Genomic DNA, 23,707 nt, shown 5'->3' with positions numbered 1-23,707 from the left:
AACAGATCTTAGAACCATGCATGGCTTTGAGAGAAGACTGAGAACCAGTCAGGTACTCAGCTAATGAAAAGCTCACTATTCAACTGTTCTACATAATTCCAGGGCACTATTTAAAAAGAGAATAAATAAAAGGTCCTATAGCCTGAACTATCACTTACTTTCTCTTTGAAGCTTTTTTTCCCAGGTATTCTAGTTTAAAGAGTAGAAAGCTTTGATAAAACCAGACTGACAGAAGTTACATGAAATACATTCAGTTCTCAGTATTGAGAGCAATTCTCAGTATTGAAAGCAACCTCAAAGCAGGTTTGAAAGTTCAGGTCAAATAACAGGGACAAAAAAGATGCTGAAAGGCTGGAATGAAAAACTATGATAATGAAAGGAGGAGCAATGAGTGGAAGTGTTTCTAGAACCACAGAAAATAAAGTTCTTACTACTTTACTACTTTCTTGCTCAGAGCTATTTTGGGCAGAAACAATCCAAAGGAAATACAGTCATTTAAACTATGCACCATTCTTTACCGAAGCAGAACAGCTGTTTGATTAACATGCTGATTTTAGGCTGAGTCATAGGCAGCTTATGAAATTTGTAGGAAAATCCCTATTGCAGCTCCCAAACCTGATGCACCATTGGCAATGAGTCAGTTGGATTACAGCTTCAGCAGCCTTGTGCTACACTGCTGTTGCTTTGTTCATACACTGCCATTTTCCAGCTGATTTCTTGCATCAAAGTCTTCCCTTATTTCCACCGCCAAATTCAGGCTTTTTGCTTTTAAAGGTACAATTTGACATACACACAATTATTGCTGCGACTGTGTATAATCCTGTCAGCATAGTCTGACTTCACATGTTCCAGCAGAATTTTGCTTGCTGGAGAAATAGAAATGGTCTATCAAGACAGATGCAGACAATGTCAGCTGAAGCAAATTTATTCTTGGCCAAAAGGAAGCATTTGAGGGAGGACCCTGTTAACCCTTAGGAACTTTTGCCTGCCTTTCCTGCCCCAAATACAAGAACTGGCAGAGGAATATAATCACAAAACACTGGCAATGCAGGAGCTTCTACCGCACATCAGCTGCTGCCATATACACAGCCTTTATGAACTTCCTGCTAATTTTCAGTGATAATAAGTGACCTCCAAATATTACATATTCCCTCTTGGGTGCCAAGAACTGTTTTGATTCATCTCACTGAAAACTGAAATGTGATCTTTTACAGATTCAGCTTTCCATTCTGTTTTCCCTTTCCACTTTGGAGAAAAGATAGACTTACAACTTGAGCAGACCACAATCCACTAATTAGGACAGACTGAAGGTGTCTAGCACAATCCTACACAGAGCTGCTGGATCTGAGTTACCGAGTCTAATAGTGACAATTAATTTAGTTTAAATAAATATAGTGCTCGCTGAGTCTGTTGTCAGCAAACTGGATTTGAGAGAGTTTGTTATAATCACCTGTATAATTGTACCATGCTTCAGTGTAAGCTTCTAGCAGCAACATAGGCCATGCTAATAACATGCTCACTCAGAAATCTGGGGTACCCAGGCTCTTTTTTTTTAACTATTTTTCACATAGTCAGGTGGCTTAATGATTAGCACTTTGTTGGATAGAAAAAAGAAGAGTACAGTGACAGACTATTTTGAGCCCTCCTGTAATTTCTTGGTAAAGGAGCTGCTACATTTGCTCCTTTCTTCCTGCCATAAACACCTCATCTTACATCTGCACTTCTCCAAAGCACAGGCTGGTGCCTTCCCTGCTGGGCAGCAGGGCTGCATCCAACCTGCACCAGACTGAGCAGCATTACAAGCTGCCCTATTCTTCGTGAGTCACTCACCCCAGCAGTGCTCTTAGCTCTGCTATAGATGCCTTGGCTATCTGCTGCCAATCAGCTACCTGCTCCTGCTCTCCCTCTCACTTTTCAGCACAGCGTCATAAGGTGCATGATTACATCCTATCCTACTTCCTCAAAGGAGACTTCTCAAGTAGACCTCCTGTCCTTGCTGCCAAGCCTGTACCTATGAAGGCAGCAAGCCATTGTCCAAAGTCAGGGTAACAACATACGTAGTCACACTTACTTGGCCCAATATTTTATGCACAGTTTCAATTATAAAATTTCCACCAGTAATGGAATTCCCTAGACTTGGCACAAGATGCATGCAGTACCATTACAGCTTCCTAGGTGCAGCTGTTGAGGTTCATACAAGACACCTGTGGTCCAGCAGAGACGAAAGCAGCTGCACTGCATCAGGTCACAGGGTCACAAACCCAGACCATTGCAGAGAGTGGCCATCACGAGATGCCTGGAGGAGCAGAGAGAGAACACATTCAGCTTCTGACCATCAGCCGTTTAGGACTTTCTGATCCGGAGGTTACAGTTGCACCATCTTACTGAATAAGCAGACCACGAATTTGCCCAATTCATTTTTAGGTCAAGGACACCCCTTTTGGGCCTCCACAACACTATCCACAGCAGCATATATGTTTTAATGACTCACTGTCTGAATAGTCAGCAAGATAAATACTGTCCTGAACCAGAACTGCATAAATATCACTTACATGGTAATCCACCACTATGACTATTCAATACAAATTACCTCAATGGCTCTCTGCAGGTCCCATCAGGAGTTCTTAACAGACTTCCAAGAGGGCATGAGTCACCACTTCTTGGTACACCAAGATTAACATTTCAGTTGACAGTCCAGCTGGCTCAGCTTTTATTTAGCTATAACTTAATCAGTGGCCTTCTATAACTCTTCCTTGATTTGCCAATACTTAGCTCCAACGTTCATTCAGGTCTTCTAGTTTTCAATTTAAAGCTTACAAATCACAGGGAACAAAATAAAAAGTTGTGGGTTTTTTAATGGTCTTACACATTCAAAAGCTTAAAATGCTACTGCTACTTCAGAAACTAGTAAGTAATCAAATTTTTTGCTGCAATGCCTGCTTTTTAAGGCAAAATATTGAAGAGGATCATAAAAGCAAACAAGATATTGAAGAGATATGAGGGCCAAAGGACAAACAAGTAACAGAGAAGTAACTAGTCCTTCTGAAAACCAACTGTAAGCCATATAATCCTTAAAACATATTCACCCCTTCTTTTTTAAATCAGTCACACAACACTCTAGGATTCTTCAGGTAGTCAGGATCACTTCTTCATTTGCACTGCAATAGACACCTGTGCCTGTGCTTGCCCTGTCTGCACCCTCACGCTCTACGCACTCCGCCCCCAGGTGGTTGTGCCACAATCTTCACATTGTACTTCAGTCCCTTCCTATCTAGGGAGATAAGAAAGAAGAAACCATCATGCATTTGTGCAAAAGGGAAAACTGTGACCAAACACAAGATCCCTAGGACTTGACCTTCAAACCTTCATCATCAACATTGCAGTTGAGCTTGGATTTCCCTCTGCAGTTACAGATGAGCTCCCCTGTGGTTAACTTAACTCTCCTGTATTTTCAAAGAAAAAGTGAGAGGGCTGTAGTATCACTCCTCACCACAAGATGGTAGATGTTTTCTGATGGTTAGAGAAGAACAGGCTTTCAATAGACTTGGTGAACTCCTCAGCTTCAGAGAAAAGTAGAGGCAAAAGTAAATCAGGACCAGAAAAAAAACCTGTTTTATGGTACTGTGAATGAACTAAAGTAGGGGAAGCTGATATATATTGGGTGCAAAGACAAAAATAAATCCTCAGCTTAGATTCAAGATATTATTACTACTGTAAGGATTTGGGTGCCCCTTTCTCATCCTAGCTCTTCCTATTAAGGTTCTTTATAGTTGGGTAAATGTCTCTTATACTATGTCTTTTACCAACAACATGAAACTCTGGTTATTTTTGAAGACAAAAAAGCAGTCCCAAACTAAATATTGGGTAATTTTGAAGCAAACTCATAATAGGAAAAAAAAAAAAAAGCCCATTAATGTGGATATGTAAAATTGTGTATCTATCTCATGCTGTACACAGGTGCATAGAAACATGTTTATTATCCAAGTTACTAACACATTTGGCCTTGTTTCTGAAATTCCTCAATAAAAGTTGAAAGAGATAATTAAGAGATAATGATACTATTTCTGTGTATACATTAGAAGAAAGAGTAAGTTAACACCATAGATGTTATTTCTCACCAATCATTTATAATAGAAGCTACTTCTTTCTCATCTCTTCTACAGTTTTAATCCTCGTCTTCATAGCACTGTGCAGGCCAATAAACAAAGCCTGAAAAAAATTCAACACAGCAGTAATTTCACGTTGAATTTCCAAAAGGCTAAAGCCAACCTTGCTGATTCCATCCTAACAAGACTTGCACTGTTTTGTCACATTTAGGAATCCCATGCAACTCTCATTACCACAATAACAAATACATATTTACCCAAACGACCTGCCTTTGAAATCAAGAATCACCATTTTGCAAATGTAAAATGCAGATATCAAACAAGCTAGTAAGTCTATCCAGCTGTTTAATTGCCCCTCTGCCCCTAACAGAGGTACAGCAAGCCTTTCCCAAAGCTGCAGACTTCTCTTTCTGATCACTTCTTTTGAGATGGAATCGGTCCCAGCCCTCGACAAAAATAGAGGCAACCAAATACTACAGACTCCACCTTTCCAAATAAGTTCTGCATAGTGCTGCTTATATTCAGCCTGTCTGACCAGTAGATCCATAACTTCCCTATCTACTTAAGGTGAACTGACCATAGTTCTGTAATCAAGACTAGCTGAACTCAGGGGCTAGACAAAGCATTTTTTTGTCAAAAAAGGCAAAATGTCCAAGTCCACATTTAATGGTGTTCTGCCTCTCTGTCCAAAACTGACCCAAAACTTAAAGTTTACAAAATATATTGAAATTAGTTATGAATAACGAATTGCTTTGCCTTCATGGACGGAAGAACACGATATGCTGCAAAAATTACACAAGCAGGCTGCTCTGTAAGTTATTATAAATGCCATGCACTTTCTTTGACCTTGTTTAAACAATTCTGCTGTCTGACAAATAATTTCCAACTATGTCTGGCCACAAGTCAAGAGGGTTACCCTAACTTAAACAACCATATATAAGAATTTACATTCTTTTTCCTCTTGTGAGTGAAGCTAACAGCTTCACTTGGAATTGTGGGAGGCAGTCTGAGACAGTGAAAAACATGCAGCCTCTTGCACAAAGCGCTGCCCAGGCAGAGCTGCAGCTCTCCATTATTCAGCAGTGGTTTGGGAAGAAGTCTGGCTTACAGATGCTGAACAACTTATTTTGAAGCATCTGGGGCCATGCTGACTACCCTATTCGTTACGGTAGGCTTCCAAAGGACAGTCCCTAATCCATCCTGCCTTCCTCCCCACAGATCAAAAGCAGGTGCATGCAGCGAGTGAGGCAACTGAACACTGTCACCATTTTGCTGGGAATGCCCCATAGTTGACCACACAGCAAAACTCGGTGCTCCTGGAGCACAGCACTGTAAGTTTGCCATGGAGGAACAGTTATTAAGCTCATCAGGTCTTAGGCAAAGCTGCAGGAATGAGAGAGTACAGGGGCTTGGGCAGCTTCATAGAAGCTGAAGTGGGTGGGAGAGGTCACGGATAATCTTGCAGGAACAGAGATGGCAGCCAAAAAACTGGAAATCCCTGAAGGGAGAGCAGGTCTCATACAGGAACAGGAGAAAGATATAAAAGAATAAAACTGATAGCCTATTAGGGACTTTTTAGTGTCCATTGCCCAATTGGCTATTAATTCAGGAAAAGTTCATCCAGTATAGGTTTCATACCTCTCTGTAGTTAGTAACTCCACTGCAAGTGTCTAGATAAACCTCTTTGTTTATCATCTTATCAAAATTTACTAATTTTTCATATGGAATAGATTGAAAAATGCATCTTCCTTTCTTGAACAGCAGTATCTGTTGCAAATGTAAGTGCTTTAAGGAGTCATGAATTTCATATATAAGATGTTTTTTACACAGTACAACTAGTTGATAGTTCATGGTTTCCAAGGTGACTGGTGAGAAAGAAAACAGCTGTGTTCCTAGCTGTAATAAAAACAAAAACAATAAAGTCAAACATTGACAATCTATATTTCTTTAAAAATAGTATACATTATAACAGAAGATATAAGAATAAACCAAACACTCAGACCCGATATCTTGTAAAAAGATACAAAACTGAGAAAAAAAGAAGCGTGTACATCTCCATTTATGACATACAAAGAGGAAGAAAAGTATTTCAAGTATACTAACAAATAATCCAGTGTGTGGTGAAGTTTAGGGCTAACATTTTCACCCTTCAGAACTGTATTTATACAGAATCCACCCATGTACTCTCAGAAGCAGCTTTATTTCCATTAGACATGAATCCTTGCAGCTGACCTTGAGTTTTCAAGAGCTTTGAGGGATCAGAACTCATCTCCAGAAGACATCAGCGTTTCTGGAAAATTTTACAAGTTTTAGCCAAGACACAGGAAGAGGGGTAGATTTCAGTTGAACACGTTGATTCAGGAATGCTGCTGCATCATTTTTTATTCCCATTCTGAATCTCAGGTGAGGGTTCAACCTCCTTGCTGGATTGGATCTATATAGCTGTGGTAAGTTATGGGAGGGAAGAGCCTTTGGCATACATGCCAGCACTCATCACTCAGAATTAAAACTTGACACACAGACATACGATCCTAAATCATGTATGCAGTTGGCCCAGGGTATGGGGATTTTGTTGGACAAGCTGCATTATGAGCTATTTGCATGTAGGCAGTGGATACCTCTGTAGGAACTGAAAATAGCAGAGAGCCCAGCCACAACAACAGTCCTCAAAGCTGAATCTAGAGCATTAACTTAGGGCAGAAGATTATTTGCAAAAGTTAGAGTTGACAGACATCTATCAGGAAACCCCAGTACCTGGAAAAGGAATGCAAAACATTTGAACTGCAGCCCCAACAAGATACAGCAGTACAACTTCCTCCTTAAAATACAGACAGAAAACTAAAGAGTTTTAAACAGTAGCAGCTTTTTTGAAAAAAGTTATTAAAAATTCCAGTCTTTTCTAAAAAAATAAAAAATTCAAACCTCAAATTTAGGTCACTCTTTTCACCTTGAAACAAGATTTTCAGCTTCTTGAAGTCTTTACAATAAACTTAATTTATGCCACCCCAGAACTAGTGCCTGGCACTGAAAATGTTAATCTTTACTTCTAGCTCCTCTGTAACCGTATCACTCAGTATCTATCTATAGTAAAGAGGTCCTTTTTCATTCTCTTACAGTAAGAAAGTAAGTATACAGCATTAGATCTCCCTCAGCTTCGCTACTAATTCTTATAATTTCTACTACAGAAAAGTAAACAGCGCATCAACCAGCAGCCCATTCTAGTTTTACCCCATGTCTTGACATACTATTCACCAGTGCTTTGGTATATACATCTATGTACATACTAGTATTGCCTGAGATGTCAGAAGAATGGCAGGAAAAAGACTGATTTCTGAAATATTTAAAGTGTGAACAGTGTAATTCAGAGTATCAAAATCCTCTGAAAAACATCAGTCTAAACAACTAATAAGTGCTTTAATAACCCTGAACCTGGACTGCAGGTGAATTCACCTGGTAATTTTCCATTAAGAGTGGCTCTAATCAATACCCAGTGCTAGCTTCACACAAGTGTGCACCTTGGTGTGGGGCAGAAAGTAGGTCAACCCACAGGATTGTAAAGAAAACCACAGCCTGTGTAAAGGGAAGTTATAGTCAATATTAACGATATCCTGTGAGCGAGGTATTAGCCTCTCACACTGGAAAGCGAGAGGCACTTGATACATGTACTCAAAGTGTACACTGTCTTCAAAACTTTGGAAAGTAATTTTAAGGATAGAGCACTTTAATGGGCTTTTTTGACCCCCAGCAGATTATAGGTTGTAAACTCTCTGAATTGCGTGATTTCTTCATAGGGCAAATATATTCTTGTTTATAAAAGAGACTTAAAGCTTATTTGCTCAAATATGATGTTGAAACCTTGAATTAATTGTAACGTGCAAATCCAAATTGCTGCTTGGAGCACTGAGGTGTTCCTGTGCTAAAAACAGTGTCACAAAGCTTAAAGAAAAGAACAAAAAATGAAAAAAAAAAATACACCTCATCTTCTACTAGGTAGAAGAGACAAAATTGTGGAAGGGTTGCCAGTAAGGCCAAGAGACTTGCCTTCTAATTGTGGCTTTAGCTACAGAATTGCATCAGAACACAGCTGATACGGTTCACAACTGCTGCAGTAAAACCAGCAGTCTGGCTTTTTCATTCCTCTTCTGCTTAGGAAGCCTACCAACAGTAGCAAAGAAGCTGAAGGAATTTGTAGGCTCAAGAACACAACCTGGATGACTCCGTCTCCTTTTGGAAGATTATCTTTGCAACCCTGAGGGTACAGAGCATACATATGTGTATACAGTAGATAAGGCTGACACAGTATACAAACTGTCAGTACAGGCTTTCTCTCTCTTGCAAGGGAAACTTCCAATGTATTAATGGCAGCTAGTCCCAGCATTTAATACATACGGACTAACAACTTCCTTTGACCTAGAAGTCATTCTGGTAAGTTCTGTTCCCTCTCTTGGGCCATTCCTCCTCCACCCATTTCAGAAGCACTTTCACAACATCAATTCTCTTATAAAATTTACAGAGGTCAATCAGCTGCTCCACAGTCCGGTCACTATTCCGTAGCAAGAACTCCAAGGTGGGACTCTGGGGCTTCTGTTCAAGGAAACACAATTCATCATAAGTCATCCCCCACTTGCTTGCTAAATTTCTCCAGTTTTTCACTGTTGGGTGGCAGGGATCCAGCTTTAGTCTCACTGTGTACAACAAGTCCTCATCATTGAGCATGTCACTGATGGTTGGTGCACGGAATAAGCACAAGGAGCAGGTGACATTTTCCTTGCAGGTTTTCTTGAGATCTGCAGTGAAAACCATTACATGGGGAGAAGTTAGGATCTATTGCTGTGGTTTCACTGGGAACTAAAAGTTAAAAGTATAAATAGTTGAAGAGTATTACATTCCTGTGAATCACTTCTGAAGAAGTCAGAACAGGGACATGCAATGCCTTTCCCTATGAAGAACTCATGAAATTAACTTTCTAAAACGTCTCTCTTCGCTATGCTCAGTGGTTTTAATCAAAAGGACAGTAATTTTGAAAGCACCTTATTTATACTTTCATAGAAAAGACATGGGATTCAATGCAGCGTGTGAGCTAGGATATTCCCCTTTTGTGTTTTTGGAACTACGTTGCTTCCACAAATCAGCCATAACCCCCACCTACATCACCAACGGGATGGATTATGTATGCATTTTGTGCATCTTGCATACGAGTGTTGGAGGATGAAGAAAAGGTTTTGCGTTTCTGATCTGCTGCCTTCATAGCAACATGAAATATGTGCCCCAGGAGAATCTCTTCTGACAGTTCCAAACACCTAGTACTCTATCACAATGAAAAACTGGAAATGTTCCTTTGCTTTGTAAGGGCTCTTGCAATAAAAGCTGTCCCTTTTCTACCAAGGAAGCCCATTTGAAATGTGCATTATTGAAAGGAATAAAGCGCATACTCTTCCATGTGTGAGAAAAACAGAAATATCAAGTTGCTGGAAAGAGGTGGTGATATGTTTTAAAATCTGCATCAAATACCAAAAATCATAATTTAGAGGTCTCTTACGCACAACATTATCTCTGCAGCACTGTGAACAATGTGCTGTTGTCAGACCTTATTATATATTAATAGCCCATAAAAGCATGTGGAAACCAGTTCTAGTCATACCTCTAGTTAAACACCAATACTAAAAGCTTTAACACTGCAGTGATGTAGGACATGGAATCAGCATTTTGGCTGCAGGTATGACGTTAACTCTCCTTGCTCCTTCTTGAAAGCAGGGAGAATTTGATCTCTCCGAAGATAATGGACACATCCTAGAAGCATTTTCTAAAGCTTCTGTACTCCAGCCTCCCTGTACAGCTTTAAAAAGGGAAGTAACTAGTCCTACTCAGGATGAGACTTTTTCAAAAAGAGGCTGATATTAATCAAAAGATTGATTAAAGACAACAGAAAACAGTGACACACAATTTAAAAGTGCTGGATCAGAAGCCTGAACTGTATCTCTGGCAAAGTTAGTGTAACCTACTCATAAGAACAACAGCATCTGTTAAAGTTGTTTGTTTGTGGGGTTTGTGGCTTTTTTTTTTTAATTATTATTAATTTATTTGCGGTAATTATTGTCAGATTGCGTGAAAAATCCAGAAATACCATCAGTGAGCTGAATGTAGTGTCTGCATGCACTTTGTACTTTGTTTTTAAGGAAAGAACAGGCTATTGTTATTTTTGTAAGACTGCTCATCAGGTTGCTCTTTTAGCAGGCCAAAGACAACTTCTGAAGTTTTCAACAAGTTAGGGCATGCAGTAACAACAGTGCTGCAGACACATAACTTCATACAAATGCTCAGATTCCCTCTAAAGGGGAATCGTTCTGGTGACATGTTTGCTCACAGGTATTCCACAGACCTCACAGTGTTCTCTAGAGAAATATGTCTTTTAACTCTTCTGTTCTTCCTGTGCACCCTAGGCTCTTGCTGAAGTGAGACAAAATTTTTTTGCCTCATTCATACCAACATTTACTTATACAAACAAGGCAAAATGAATATAATCCAATCAAAGTTCTGGCTGAGCAAAAAGGGCAGGAGAGCACCCTATCTGAACTTCATCTTATTTACTCTGGCAGGGATTCCAGAGTAAGTTTTTTCCTCCAATAAAAGCAGAAAAGAAAGGGTAAAGAAAACAGCCCTATGAAAGGGCACAATTGTAAGTAAACAAAACTAAACCAACCTGCTTTTTGTGCTATACCATCTGCAAGACTATCAAAAGCATCATAAAGAATCCTGCTTTTCTAAGATGCCCCATGTTAGACACTGACAAGCAAATGACTGACCTACCCATCTAATTGCATGATCCTGATGCTACATGATTGGACAAGCTTGTTTTACTTACAGAAAACTCTCGTTTCTCACTGTTAGACTGAGAGAACTGCATGTCATACACACACCCACACATCCCTCCCACAGCAGGGCTCATACAATTATGGGATAAGCCCCCACAGCCTACTGCCAGCTCTTGCTCTCTCCCAACAGCTATTTACAGATCACTTCTAAAAGTGGATGTACTATATGCATTTGGAAAACCCAAGTTACACTCTCTGTATGGTCTGCAGTATTGATCACCAACCTCTCAGAACAGAGGGGAAACTGTAAATGACACAGGTCATGAAATGAGGTCCACAAATACTGGTTACCCAGGCAGTTCTTGCTTATGACAAACAGCAGTTTTTAATAAAGTACTTTCAAAGAAAATCTTAAAATATGTAGAATAAGAAAGCTGACACGTTACCTGAAAGTGATTCGTCAGTATGGTTTTGAGTGTCTTTGTCTTCTGGCTACAAAGCAGAAAACAAATATAAATCAAAATAAAACAATGTACTTGAACACTAGAATAGTTATTTGGCTAATTTGCAACTGGCAAGAGATTACTTACAAGTAGTTCAGGATTCTTTTAAAGTCAGACAAGGAATATATAAGGTTTTGAGGAATTTCTGACAATCTGCAGTCTTTTCAGACAGCATTTCCATGCTTTGGCTCACAGAACTACCCTGTTGGTTGTATTCACTGAACAATTGCATCTTTATTAATAATATGCTATAGGATCATATCTTTTGAATAATTTGCTCTTAATCCTCAACAGCTGTTCAACAATTTATATGCTTTGACTAAATATTTTTAAATGTTTTGTAATCAGAAAAAAACCAAGGACTTTGCCTGTTAAATGCAGTAGTGAGGGATTGTTTCATTGATCTAGGAAAAGTGGGGGAGCTTTTTTTACAAACTTCTTTACATGCCTAGGAAGCTTTTTTAGACAACATGTTGATTTGAACATTTCTGCTGGCTCAGATCTAACCCTCCTTCTGTTCCAAGTAAACCTCAGTGGTTTTTCGCTTACTAATTAAACATAATGAAATTCTTAGCAACATCAGACTGTAACACACGTTGTAACATTAAAATTCAACTACTTAGCAACCTCTAAAAACTGGAAGACAGCCCTTGATCCTAGAACTGCGGGAAACTGCAGCTCCCCTTATTTTAACTATGCGTGTGTGGAGCCAGATGAAATTGCTTTCCTCTGCTGAGGGTTTAAAGATGAAAGTAAAAGGGGATTTTCCCCTTAGATAGCTGCAGTAAAGTATTGTTGATTTTTTTGTATTGTGTCATTATTCCAAAACTATCACATGCAAACACAAGTCGTTATACGGGTAAAAATACAGTGTAATAAGATACTCTATTCCTACCTGCTACACCCTCTTTACTAAGAAATCCATTAAAAATAGAATATAGGCACTTCCAGTTCTTTTGGTGAATTTGCATATGTTCACAACCCAGTTGTAAAGTAGGTGAACTATCTTCAAAATATTTACAGACTTTGTTAAGAAAGGAAAAATTTGCATACTATTTTCAGCATTTCTTTATTCCTTGAAAACAGCAAGATCACACACGCAACATCAAAATGTCTGCTCTCTGATCAAGAGAGATCTCACACTGCACATGCCAATTGCAACAGGATAAATGTTGCCATTAGTTTACTTTTCCACTGGTTCCACAACAGCTTTGTCTGGACAGTGCTTTTTTAAACTTAAAGTTGGCCTTCATAGCAACACGTGAGCACTCAAAGTTTAAGAAAAACTAAATATAAAGATCCTGATTATAGCAATTGTCCTCACTCCCACAAATTCCTTAAAAAAGCAGAATATTATTACTGAGCCCTGAGGAGCAAACTCCATGAAGGATAACCCACTGAGAGAAAGACGAACTTCCCAGCACAGCTCAGCCTCCCCAGAGATCTACTTCAAAAGACACAAACAAGCAAATTATATTCAAACAAACAAAAAAAAACAAACCAAACCAACAAAAACAAACAAATAAAAAAACACACACACAAAAAAAAAAAGCAGATGCTGTTCACTTAGTTGCTATCCTGACCTTCAGTATTATTTCCTGGACTTGATGAACTCGTGAAAGTTCAAACTGTATTGTGAAAGCTGATACCTAAATGTCTTTATGTCATTATACACGTCTTGTGATAAAGAAAAAAACAAAAACAAGAGATGGCAGTATGGCAAAAGGTACAAAGTAAATCAGGGATACTTACCTGTGCCATACATCTGTTTTCAAAATTCATATTTTTACCGATCAGTCATTATCCACTTTTATCAAGACAGAAGCAGTCGGGTTTATTCAAGATAATTTTCTTGTAATGTAATTGCAATAAGACAGTGCAGTGTTACTGCCCATGAAACAAAGGCATTCTTAAGCCCACAGTGGACGGGCTATGGATCTAATCAAAGCCATAAACCTAAGCACAGTCTGAAGGTAAGCAGAAAGTTTTCCAGCTCTGTGGAACCATTAACACCCTGATACACTGAATTATCTTTGCTGTCAATAAATGCTCTCTTCTTGATGATGGGAATGAACCGTTACCTCCATCATCTGTGAAATGCATACCAAACCCATGTTTGTTTCTGATGAAATTCAGCTGGGACTCTGGCATAAGGAACTCCTTTTAATTCTTCATCTCGCTGGAAAATGCTCATTCATTTTTCTTCTCCAAGTTTTCTGCTCAACCCAAAGAGAATCAATTTGAAATTCAGCAAATAACGTTCACTTGAAATATGATAACCATGGAGCATGGGAGTCACTCAGCGTTGTCCATTCTGTGGCAATGTAAGATGTCACAGATAATGGAGAGTGTTTAAACTATGGGAAGAGCAGCGTCTCAAAATCAAAGCAAAACAGTCAAATGCCTCCCAAAGGGCAAAACCTAGGATTTCTTACTTCTTCACTTATTCTCTGCCCTGGCTCTATTTTCAACAGGAAAGAGGGACAGCATGCATGACAAAGCCTTAACTATTTGCTGTCTCTTCTTTAGATCATCTACACACTAATCAAAACCTATTTAAACTAAAAAGTTTATGTTAAGGATAAAATAACCTTTGTTTTTCTCCACAAAAGCTCACTTCATTGAACTCTTGGAAAGAGAACCTATTTCTGGTCTCTTTTACTGAGTAATTCTGTGCTCTCCAGATATAATCTGAAAATATATTTATTTGTTAAAATACTTAATTGACAGCGATAACTCATTTCACATTCAAGTATCATTTTTCTTACCTGTTGGATTAGGCCAGAATCTGATGTAAGGGTCTTGATGTTCACAGATGCAATTTCCAACGTAACTTGATCTGTTAGGTATTCCTCATCTAAGACAAAGAGTGTGAAACACTGGTCTCCCACTCAAATACAAGTTTAAATAGTAAGACTATAAAACATAAATTATAGGTGTCTAACATACAGTCTCCATATCATGATCAGGCACTGGGAATTGCTAGATTAAAAGACAAAAATATTAAATCAGAAGAGACTGTAATGATCATTCAGAGTATGACTGTGCGAAGAAATATAATCCTTGCAGAGATTAGTTATTAGAGTAGCAGCTGTCTCCTAAACAAACACCACACTACTTGTAAAGCAAGAGTCATGTTCTTCTTTCAGAAAGCTGACTACAGGATATTAACTGAACCAACACATCAAAGTAGGCTGAAGATACTGTCACAAGTCACTAGAGTTTTCATTTTGTTTTTCTCATCACACTTAGTGTGTGATAGTTGTTGAAATATATACCATATAAATAATTACTTTTTATTCTGCCCCTTTGTGAACTGGGCTCATCCTACCTACTTCTACTGCACAGGAATTTTCTGAAGCACTGAAATAGTACCTTTCAAAGTGTGTTTATCAAGTACCCTGATACTCCACTGTAAAGCACAGCATTCCCCACTACAGCACAGATTCTATTAACCTTTCAAGCATCACTTCAGCCCTCAAAATGGGATAGAAGGGATACATAAACCCTTTGTGAACCTTGTGCAAATGGAAAAATTTCACTCCGCTTGATTAATAAGGTCCTCCTCATCAAACCATTTGCATCATTCCCCTGCGTCAGATGCTGACCAACCATTAACACAAGCTTAAAAGAGGTTATGTTCTACATGTTGTTACACAAATGAATGCTCCGTAGTGGTGGCTGCCTTTTAGTGCTGGTACATTTCCATTTGCTGTTTGCCTAGTGGTGAGATCTCATTAAAGAACATCTATTATCTTTACAGATCATCAGATAACAGAAAGAAGACATATTTCCTTATCTCGCTCAATAAATTTATCCGAATCAAAAAACTCATCCTTACACTTGCAAGAAAAAAAAAACCAAAATCATTATTTTCTTTTTCTGGATTTATAAGACTGTTGAAGCTTACACCCAAATAGTATTTCACTCCTAGCAGGGTCAGGGGTGAAATCCTTACAATGTTTAGTAAGGATTATTGTTATTCTTTATTACTGTAGATCCACAAACAAAGACAAAAAAAACCAAAATGAAACAAAAAAAGTCTGTCTGAAAATGAAGAGTATGGACATCAAATTTGTAGAAACAGTCCATGTGGAATTTGCTCAATATTTGAGTGCAGGTAGAATTATAATCAAATCACAATACGCATTAAGACTACCTCTGCAAGATAAAAAGTTCCCACAACTCCCCTTTATTTCATAATCAGTAGAGGGTGTCAAGAACTTTAATAAGTTATGGAACCAAAGTGGCCAATTAATTAATTTAGCTATAAAAGCAACAAACAGCCACTCTCACCGATGTACTGTCTATTCAAACATTACATCTGAAGCAAACATAATTGTGTGTTACGCAGAATCAGACCTGCACATCTGTTACACCTTTTATCTCAAAGGTTCGTATTTCTAAGCCTGTATTTTTATAGAAATAGCAATGAAAAGTCATTCTCAGAAAAAAAAAAAAAATCGAAATAATGGAAATTAATGGAATATTAAGAGGTATTTGTATCACTTTCAACTACGAAGGGGGAATGTCAAGCTATATTTTTATATTAGTACTTACATCTTCTTACACTTAGCAAGAGGAAGCTGAAACTAAAACAAAATATAAACTGATTTCACTTCCTTTCATGCTGACGTTTCTACTTCCGCCTTAACTTTCCTTTTAAAATTAAATGCATTTAAAACATGCAATTTCAGATTTGAACCAACTTTGACAAATTTAAAATTTAGGAATTATCTAATTAATTTTAAGGAGACCCTAATGTCGTGGGTGAAATAAAAAACAGGACATGGAAAAGAATGCTACAGTGTAATTGCTTTAGTGCCAATAAACAATTTTGAAGGACCAAACCACCTGCCTGCAAATAAAGAAAAAGTAGTTTATGATTTCAAATAGTCTTCATCCTCTTATACTTCCCTATTGGGCAGCACTTCTGAAAAGATTATTATTTCCTCTGCTTGGCTTCTTGAAGTCCCCAGAATAACCTCCCACCTTTCTCTAAACCCAGTGGTACTGCTCACACTCCCCAACAGAAGTTTCCATTGTCTGTGACTGTCCCCTTGCAGACCTGCTGTGCAACACAGGACAGAGAACCCACTACCTGCAGAGGGCTTCTCAACTGAGCCCCTGCCCACACATTCCCTGGACAATGCCCAGTGGTGAAGCCTGGGATGACAAAAAAGAAAAAAACACCCCACATATCGAGGAAACCATACAGTTGATATTCACACTGTGTAATCCATGTATTTTACTTCAGTGCAATACAGATCCTGCACTCCCTCTCTGCATTTTCAGTGAGGAGAGGCAACAACCCCTGAAGAGTTGACCTAATAGTAGGGTCCCAAGTAGATGGCATTGACACCTGCTGAAGGTAAAAGACAGCATGAAGAGTTCATTGGTTATAAGGCTGAGCATGCAATCAGAAGCAGAAGACCTGAATGGTATTTCTTGATTATATTGCTGCCAACCTGAAGGCACTAGTAATCTCTTCAAAGCCACCTTCTAACATTATGATGCCTCTACCATCTGTTGCCTGAACACTGTTCTTTGATGGTACCACTGTATTTTCCTTCTAGCCTGAGAACCCAAATCTTCTGATGATAGTTATAGATTGGCTTTTAGATCAAAACTAAACTTTGGAAGGAAATTTCAAAAGTTAGATATACAAACCAAACTGACCTTAAAAATACAGAAGAGGATATTACATTGAAAACACACATCTAGGAAAAAGTATGAGTATTTCAATCTTTGGATAACACCACTGGGTTTATTCCATCTAACAACACATATCCATGACACCTGAATAGACAGAATTTACAATACTTACCTTTAGGCACTCCTGTGTCTTGGACAGGATATTTTTCAGTCTGTCACAAAAACGCAAGAAACACAGATACCTGTTATTTGAGTGTAATTGTGCTGGAGAAAGAGTATATAAAATTGTGTAATTATAGTTGCATCACTTAAGATGCTACTAGTTGATCTGTTCCCCATCAGATACAGTAACACTCTTCTTACCTGGTAACTGAGATGCTACTAGCAATTCTGATTACCACATGCAAAAGTAACAGAGATTGCTACAGTATTTTTAAAGTTATTACTTACTAGTGAAATAACTGAGATTGGGAAAGAAATTTTGCACTTAAGTAGCAAGATAATCTCGAAAAGGTAATGCATACCAGGAGGAACAGAGATGATTTAAAATGTTCTTTTGGCAGATAGGAGCTTTTGATAAAATATTACTGTACTGAAAAAAAAAAATATTTGCCCCTTCTTTTCTAAACTTAAATAGCCAACTATGATGCAATAGAAAATTATTATTACTAAGTCTAAGGACATAGCTACTGATTTCTGGGCATGTTATAACTGAAATCTACCTCTTTCCCTATGACCCTCAACCTTATGCAAAAGTAGGTGTGGCTTTTAAAAAAGCTCCTAACCAAGCAAAGTGATTAATAGATCTTAGTTTATTGGTGAGGGTGTGTGTTAAAGAAACTTCACATCTCAGACATAACTTCTCCTCACCTTTAAAAAAAAAATCCCCTTGGCAAAATACAGTATCTAATTTAGTCAGTCCACAAAAACAAACACAAAGTCTATATTCATAAAATAAACTAACGCATTTCAATCTGTTTACATAACTACGTTTGACAAGTGTCTTCTCTGGGATACATGGCACTGTCAATTTTCCCCCAGAATAAATAATCCACAGCAACACTAAAAAAAAAACCCAACAAACAAACACAACAAACAAAATAACCCAATCAAAACCAAAATAACCCCACATTTAAAACACTTTCAGATTACTTCTACCCCAGCAGATATACTCCTACCTCAGCATAAGGCTGGAATGCTCAATATCCTAAGACACTTGTCCTAAACGATGTTCCTCTGCCAGTAAGCACTAGAGGGCTCTGTTTGGTCCCTCCCTAAGTTAACCCGTGCCTGCCAAAGGCACTGCTCTTTGCTACTACCTTTCCACGACTTCGACTCATCTGGCACAGGAAGGAATAACATCTTAGTACAATTGAAATTATAGGCCCTAGGTGGGTTTTCTTATCTCTCCAAACTATATAGATAGAAGAATGTCAGCACCAATTTTTCTCGGTTCTTGGGGTTTTTTTAATTAAAAAGCTGGCACTATCATAGCCTCTGGAGGCCTATCCCATGGACAGCTCCGCTGACACCATCCAATTCTGCTGATGCACTGATTGGTATTTTTATTTACACTTTACCTGCACAAGGTTAGTAAATTAAAATTTGTTTATGCAATCATACTGATAAGCAAAATCCTTATTTAGAGTTAGCATCCTTTAAAGTTTTTACCTCAATTCTGCAGTACATAACCATAGAGAGCTATAATGATTTGAACTGTATTATTAGACCAGAAATACATACCATTGTTAAGGAAAGAGTGCTTGGATCTGTATCCTCCACTGGCTCTTTTGCTGCATGATCTGCTGGAATAAGAAAGCTTTATCACTACGTAATCATCAAAGTATTTCTGTCTGCCAATTCATATTTTGCTTCTCTGTCTGACCAAGATAAAGCACAACTATGCAGCCATTACACGTGTTATGTCATATTACACTTCCACAAGAAAACATGACAAACTGGAAAATGTCAGAGCTACTAGCACATAGATGAGAAACTACATGCAACAACGAAACCCAACTCTAAGCTAACAAAAGATAGACTTTTACAAAAATTATTTACACATTTCCAAGAAATGTCTTCTGTTGATAAGCATCAAAGTTGCCAAAAATTGAAAAGCATTTTAAATAATGTAGTAAGATCTTCATTTCATTTTTGTCACTCTCACTCAAAGTCCTTATACTTACTACAAGTACACATGAAAAGTTTTCAGCTGCAAGCAGTAAGAGCTGATTGGAATCAATATTTGGTGATTACCTTCTCCCAAATATAAAAAAATGATGCATTTAGAACACAGTCCAAAAAATTAACTACAAAATGCACAGTATAAACACTGAGCCCCAAAATACCGCAGAAGTTACATAGACATTATTCAAACCAACTCAAATTTAGCATAATTGTTTATTTTGGGACCCACTCCTACAAATCTACTCAACACAACAGATCAAGCTAAAGTGTAGAACAATGCAAGACAGTCCGACACACTGAAAATAAAAAAGGTGGCAGCAGTGGGACACACTGAATGCTTTGAAAAGGCAGGGGACTATGAAATTTCAGATGAACTTCGTTTACACTGCAGTTCAGGAAGCCATATGCAGAAGAAGAAAAAAAAAAAATCAAAACCCCATATTTTTGTCACACATGCCCCTTTTGGTAAATATGAAATCCCTGCTCCAGAAACATGGTATTAACAGAATGATCAGGAAAAAGCCTGCCCTGATAGCAAGAGTCAGCACAAACTGAAGCACATAAGCTTCCCAACTCAAATGCAGAGAGGATGAGAGTCACTGGGATATAAGAATAATACAATAGTACAATAAGCTGTCATAAGACAGTGCACAAAAGTAGGGCCAAAAATGGAGGTTCCTTGTGGGAACTGTAGTGGAAAGCTGCAGAGGAACTGGAAAGTGAGCTGGGGCAAAGAGAAGCCCACGCTGCAAAGGAAAGCTGAAAAACAAGGAGGCATCAACAACCAAAGACTCTAGGGAAAAAGGCCAACACAGGCATCCCTAGTCTCCCTGTTTTTCCATTCAAACCCAATGGCAAAGCATGCAACCAATGTAAGAGGAGCTCTGAGGTAGATGAAAGCAGACCCCACAGAATGTCCATCAACCTTGCTGGCTATGTAGCTACAGTAAGGACTTCATCCCCTATCCTGTGTTACATTTCCAAAATACGACCAAGGTACATTATGGCACTGGTAACTTATTTTCTGTGATCCACAGGGAAGCACTGAAAAAATGGGAGAAGCTCTGAGAATACTGGCATTTGAAACAAGGACTCGACAAACTCCAGGGTGTCTCTATAAGAGGTGATGGGGTACCGTGTGGTACCTTTGACTCCTGCTTTCTATGTTCACTCAGAAACACACTCACATGATTCTATGACTCTGCAGCTTTCTTGCTTAATATCCATCCTGAAAAAATTTTAAAACTGCGTTTCTTTCCGTATACCTCAATTTCTTCCCTTTTTTTCCAGTTCTTCATGATGAACAATGACTTCCATGGTTCTTAGGCTGCAGAGTACAACCAAGTCCCAACATTTTCTGTAAGTCGTACGTATGTTTATGAATATTTGTACCTAAGATTAAAGACTCAATAAACTGGACTGCAGATGATTCACCGTGGTCTTTTTGGCCACTGATAGTAGGCAGATAATCTGAAAAGCAGACCTAATATTTAATTGTGAATAACGCAACTAAAATGCCATGTCCCCTCTCTCTTTCCCACATATATCTCCCACAACATTCTGCAACTCATGTCATACAGCTGGACACAAGTGCACAAAGCAGCAGGGAGGGAAGTTCTCTGTTTATCTCAAATGTAAACCATCCACAGTTTTGCATGCTGAAAGGCCAACAGGAAATGAGGGTATCATCTGACTGACTATTCAGTGCATACTGTCTGATTTCACAGTTACTTTCACAGACAGCTTCATAACATCACCTGGGATCCCTCAAAAAAATCACTGTCACCATACACCCCACTGACAGCACACAGCCACTGGCCTACATTTACTTCCCCACACTTCTACAGGGAACCACAAGTGAGTTGACTCAGATGGACATAAATCAGCACATGCAAATTGTCTCGGACAGTCATAAGTCAGGTTCGATGGTTGCTTCCAAGGTTCATTTCTGCCTGCACGCTGCTGCACCTGCACACTGCCCAGCAGCTGCTACAGCTCTGCCTGGGCCCATCCAGTACAACCAGTCTGCACGAAGAGCAGCCAACTTGTACCAGTGCCCATCATTGCTCTCTGTGCAACGTTGGAACTCCAGTGGGGATGCAGTGCCGTACACTTACCAGCACGAACAGTTTGTCAATTCTGTATCTGCTTTTCATTTTTGCACTGGAAGGAATTCCAAAGGTGAGTGGTACAGACCTCGGCATTTTGACCTTTAAGCAAGAGGGGATTCACAAAGCACTATGTAGCACAGATGGAATTCCCCCGTTACAATTTCTTCCTTGCAACACAGCCTTGACACCATCATCAGTGAGTGAAGCATGTAAGGTGGACCATAGTTACGTAGTTCAACCATGCACATAATGAGACCCCTTTCACACCAAGGCTGGGCACACACATTAATAGTTCAACTTAGTGCAACTTAAACAAAATTATCACCCTAATACTAATGCTGTGAATAAAGACGAACCCTGTAACTCAAATCAATAATGGTTCTTTGACTAGAGGCATCTGAATTTTAGATTTTAGTAAGAGGAGGAAATATGGCAAATTGTATTAGCATAATCAGCTCCCCAAAAAGTCTGAGTCCATCAGCACTTGTGCAGTTTTGTTTACTGCTAACTACTCAAAATTTTGTCCCTGTCTGAGCAGATAAGTAGGGAAAAACTGTGATGCTAGCACACCCCAGATGAGGTACTCAAAAGTCATTTGCACCATTAGCTTTGTAAGTTAAAGCGTGCGGACTTCCTAACCGCTCAAACTCTGGGATTCTAAGAAAATGTCTTTTTAAAAATGTCTTTTTAGCGTGCTGTAAACCACCGCAAACTAACTCACACGCTAAACACTGGAGCAGGCTTGACAAGACAAGTTGCACTAAATCACATCAGCGGGGCACATGATAAATTATTACCACGCTTAATTAGCGTGTGCGGAGGGGGAAGGGAGCAACCAGCAAAACCATTTCATCCCGGCCGGGGCTACGCTCCTCACCCGGCTCCCCTGAGCCGCGTCCCAGAGCCACCCCAGCCCGGGGGTGGTCGCCGAGGGCCGCGCCCCGCACAGCGCCCGTCCCGCACCCGTGGGGACCCCGGGAGCACCCCCCGCCCGCCCGGCTCCCCGCGGCGGGTCCTCACCTGGGGGCAGCGGGTCCTGCGGAGCAGCCATGGAGGGGCGGCGGCGGCGGGTCCCGGTGCGAGGAAGGCGCTGGGCCCGCCGACGTGCCCGGAACAGCCGTCCCACCGCGCCGCCCCTTTCCTGCGCCGCCCCGCCGCAGGTAGGGCGCTCCCGGGAGCCACAGGTGGAGGGAGGGAAAAGAGGGCAGGTCCCACCCCTCGGCGCCCGCCGGAGCGTCAGCTGGGAGCGTTTCCCAGCGGGAAACACCACGCTCCGGCGGATACGTCGAGTTAGCTCCTCCGGGCTCTACTGTGTGAAAACGCCGTGTTTTCCTAACACCACACACAGCGGGGGGGCTGCATATGGGACCCCTCAAGTAATGCTAGTTTGGACCTAATGTAAGTCACTTCGACAGCATAAAATCAAGTGCTCTCTCTCCCGCTCTTGGGGGTAATAAGGCGCTCAGATCTCTGCCTTCAGGCAGAGAAATGCGATCTGCATTAAGGTTCGAGGGCACCTGCAGGTGGCTCAGCGTGCGCGGACAGAGTCTACCAACGCGAGTATGGCAAAGCAACAGTCATAAACTGCACTGGTTTCTCACAGATATTTAAAATTCGTCCTCTTGTGCTACAGTCGCTTCAAATACCACGACGATGTTAAACTTTTGGGTGTAATTGCTTTGGGACTCCACTGTCATCTCCGGCAAATTCTCTCACTTAAGGTTTCAGTATAAAAGTAATGCAGGTTTCTTAAAGGGGGTCTGTGCATGAAATCACTTTCTAAATGAGAAATATTATGTATTGCTATTTATGGTACCATATAAGCAAAAGAAGCCAGCATAACTGAATATACCATTAGAAAGATGACATTTGAGAGTTAGCCACCTGGCTCCCTTATTAACAAGGTAACTTTACAGACAGATTCTATTCTGTTACACCGGGAGAGCTCCAGTTCAGCCGACTGGCTTACACTGGCATAACCAAAAGTCCATAAAGCATTAAAAAAATGTTTTCCAATGGTTCTGTTGTTGAATTTCAGAATTCTTGTAAAAGAATAAGTAGTTTGGAGGAGAGCTCTTACCTCTGAATCATCCGACCAGTGAAAGTACAGACATGGCATTTAGGAGATTCAGAACATTACCTTTCTTTCATCTGAGATAAATGGGGCCTTCACCATTGGGTTACACACGCAAACATGTACATATATATTTACATATTTTAACCTACAACGTACAGGTAACAAATCACTAAGAATTCTGCAATTCGTGGTGTGTAAAAAATGAAGGATTTTTTTAGGCATATCATTGGAGTCTGGCTGTTCAAGGTATCGGTTG

The 23,707-nt window shown here is 39.6% G+C and overlaps 1 protein-coding gene across 4 annotated transcripts; it reads right to left on the bottom strand.

Annotated features, from left to right (window-relative positions):
* Positions 1-7,040: 7,040 nt before the first annotated feature.
* Positions 7,041-22,482, bottom strand: EDARADD (EDAR associated death domain). 4 transcript variants are annotated; one of them, XM_027900098.1, is made up of 6 exons: positions 22,395-22,482; positions 18,820-18,878; positions 17,249-17,288; positions 14,190-14,278; positions 11,365-11,410; positions 7,041-8,893 (listed from the first exon to the last, which is right to left on the bottom strand). In XM_027900098.1, the coding sequence occupies exons 1-6, from the start codon at positions 22,423-22,425 to the stop codon at positions 8,517-8,519; spliced, it is 642 nt and encodes a 213-aa protein (XP_027755899.1). In that variant the 5' UTR covers positions 22,426-22,482; the 3' UTR covers positions 7,041-8,516. The 4 variants fall into 4 exon arrangements, with proteins under 4 accessions (XP_027755899.1, XP_027755898.1, XP_027755900.1 ...); XM_027900097.1 differs by having other exon boundaries at positions 18,820-18,881; positions 22,395-22,459; XM_027900099.1 differs by having other exon boundaries at positions 14,190-14,260; positions 18,820-18,881; positions 22,395-22,459.
* Between the last annotated feature and the right edge of the window lie 1,225 nt (positions 22,483-23,707).

The sequence above is a fragment of the Empidonax traillii genome, unplaced genomic scaffold (genome assembly GCF_003031625.1).
Source record: "Empidonax traillii isolate 1590-97213 ecotype Southwest subspecies unplaced genomic scaffold, ASM303162v1 scaffold707:size593822, whole genome shotgun sequence".
Lineage (NCBI taxonomy): Eukaryota > Metazoa > Chordata > Aves > Passeriformes > Tyrannidae > Empidonax > Empidonax traillii.
This window is presented reverse-complemented; position numbering and strand designations above follow the sequence as displayed.

Bases quoted from the DNA above. Each gene is read 5' to 3' on its own strand.
- EDARADD (XM_027900097.1), bottom strand. From the start codon at position 22,425: ATGGCTGCTCCGCAGGACCCGCTGCCCCCAG. The intron at 18,882-22,394 runs GTGAGGACCCGC...TTCTTATTCCAG, and splicing joins GCAGGACCCGCTGCCCCCAG to CAGATCATGCAGCAAAAGAG. The intron at 14,279-17,248 runs GTAAGTATTGTA...TCTTTGTCTTAG, and splicing joins AGACACAGGAGTGCCTAAAG to ATGAGGAATACCTAACAGAT.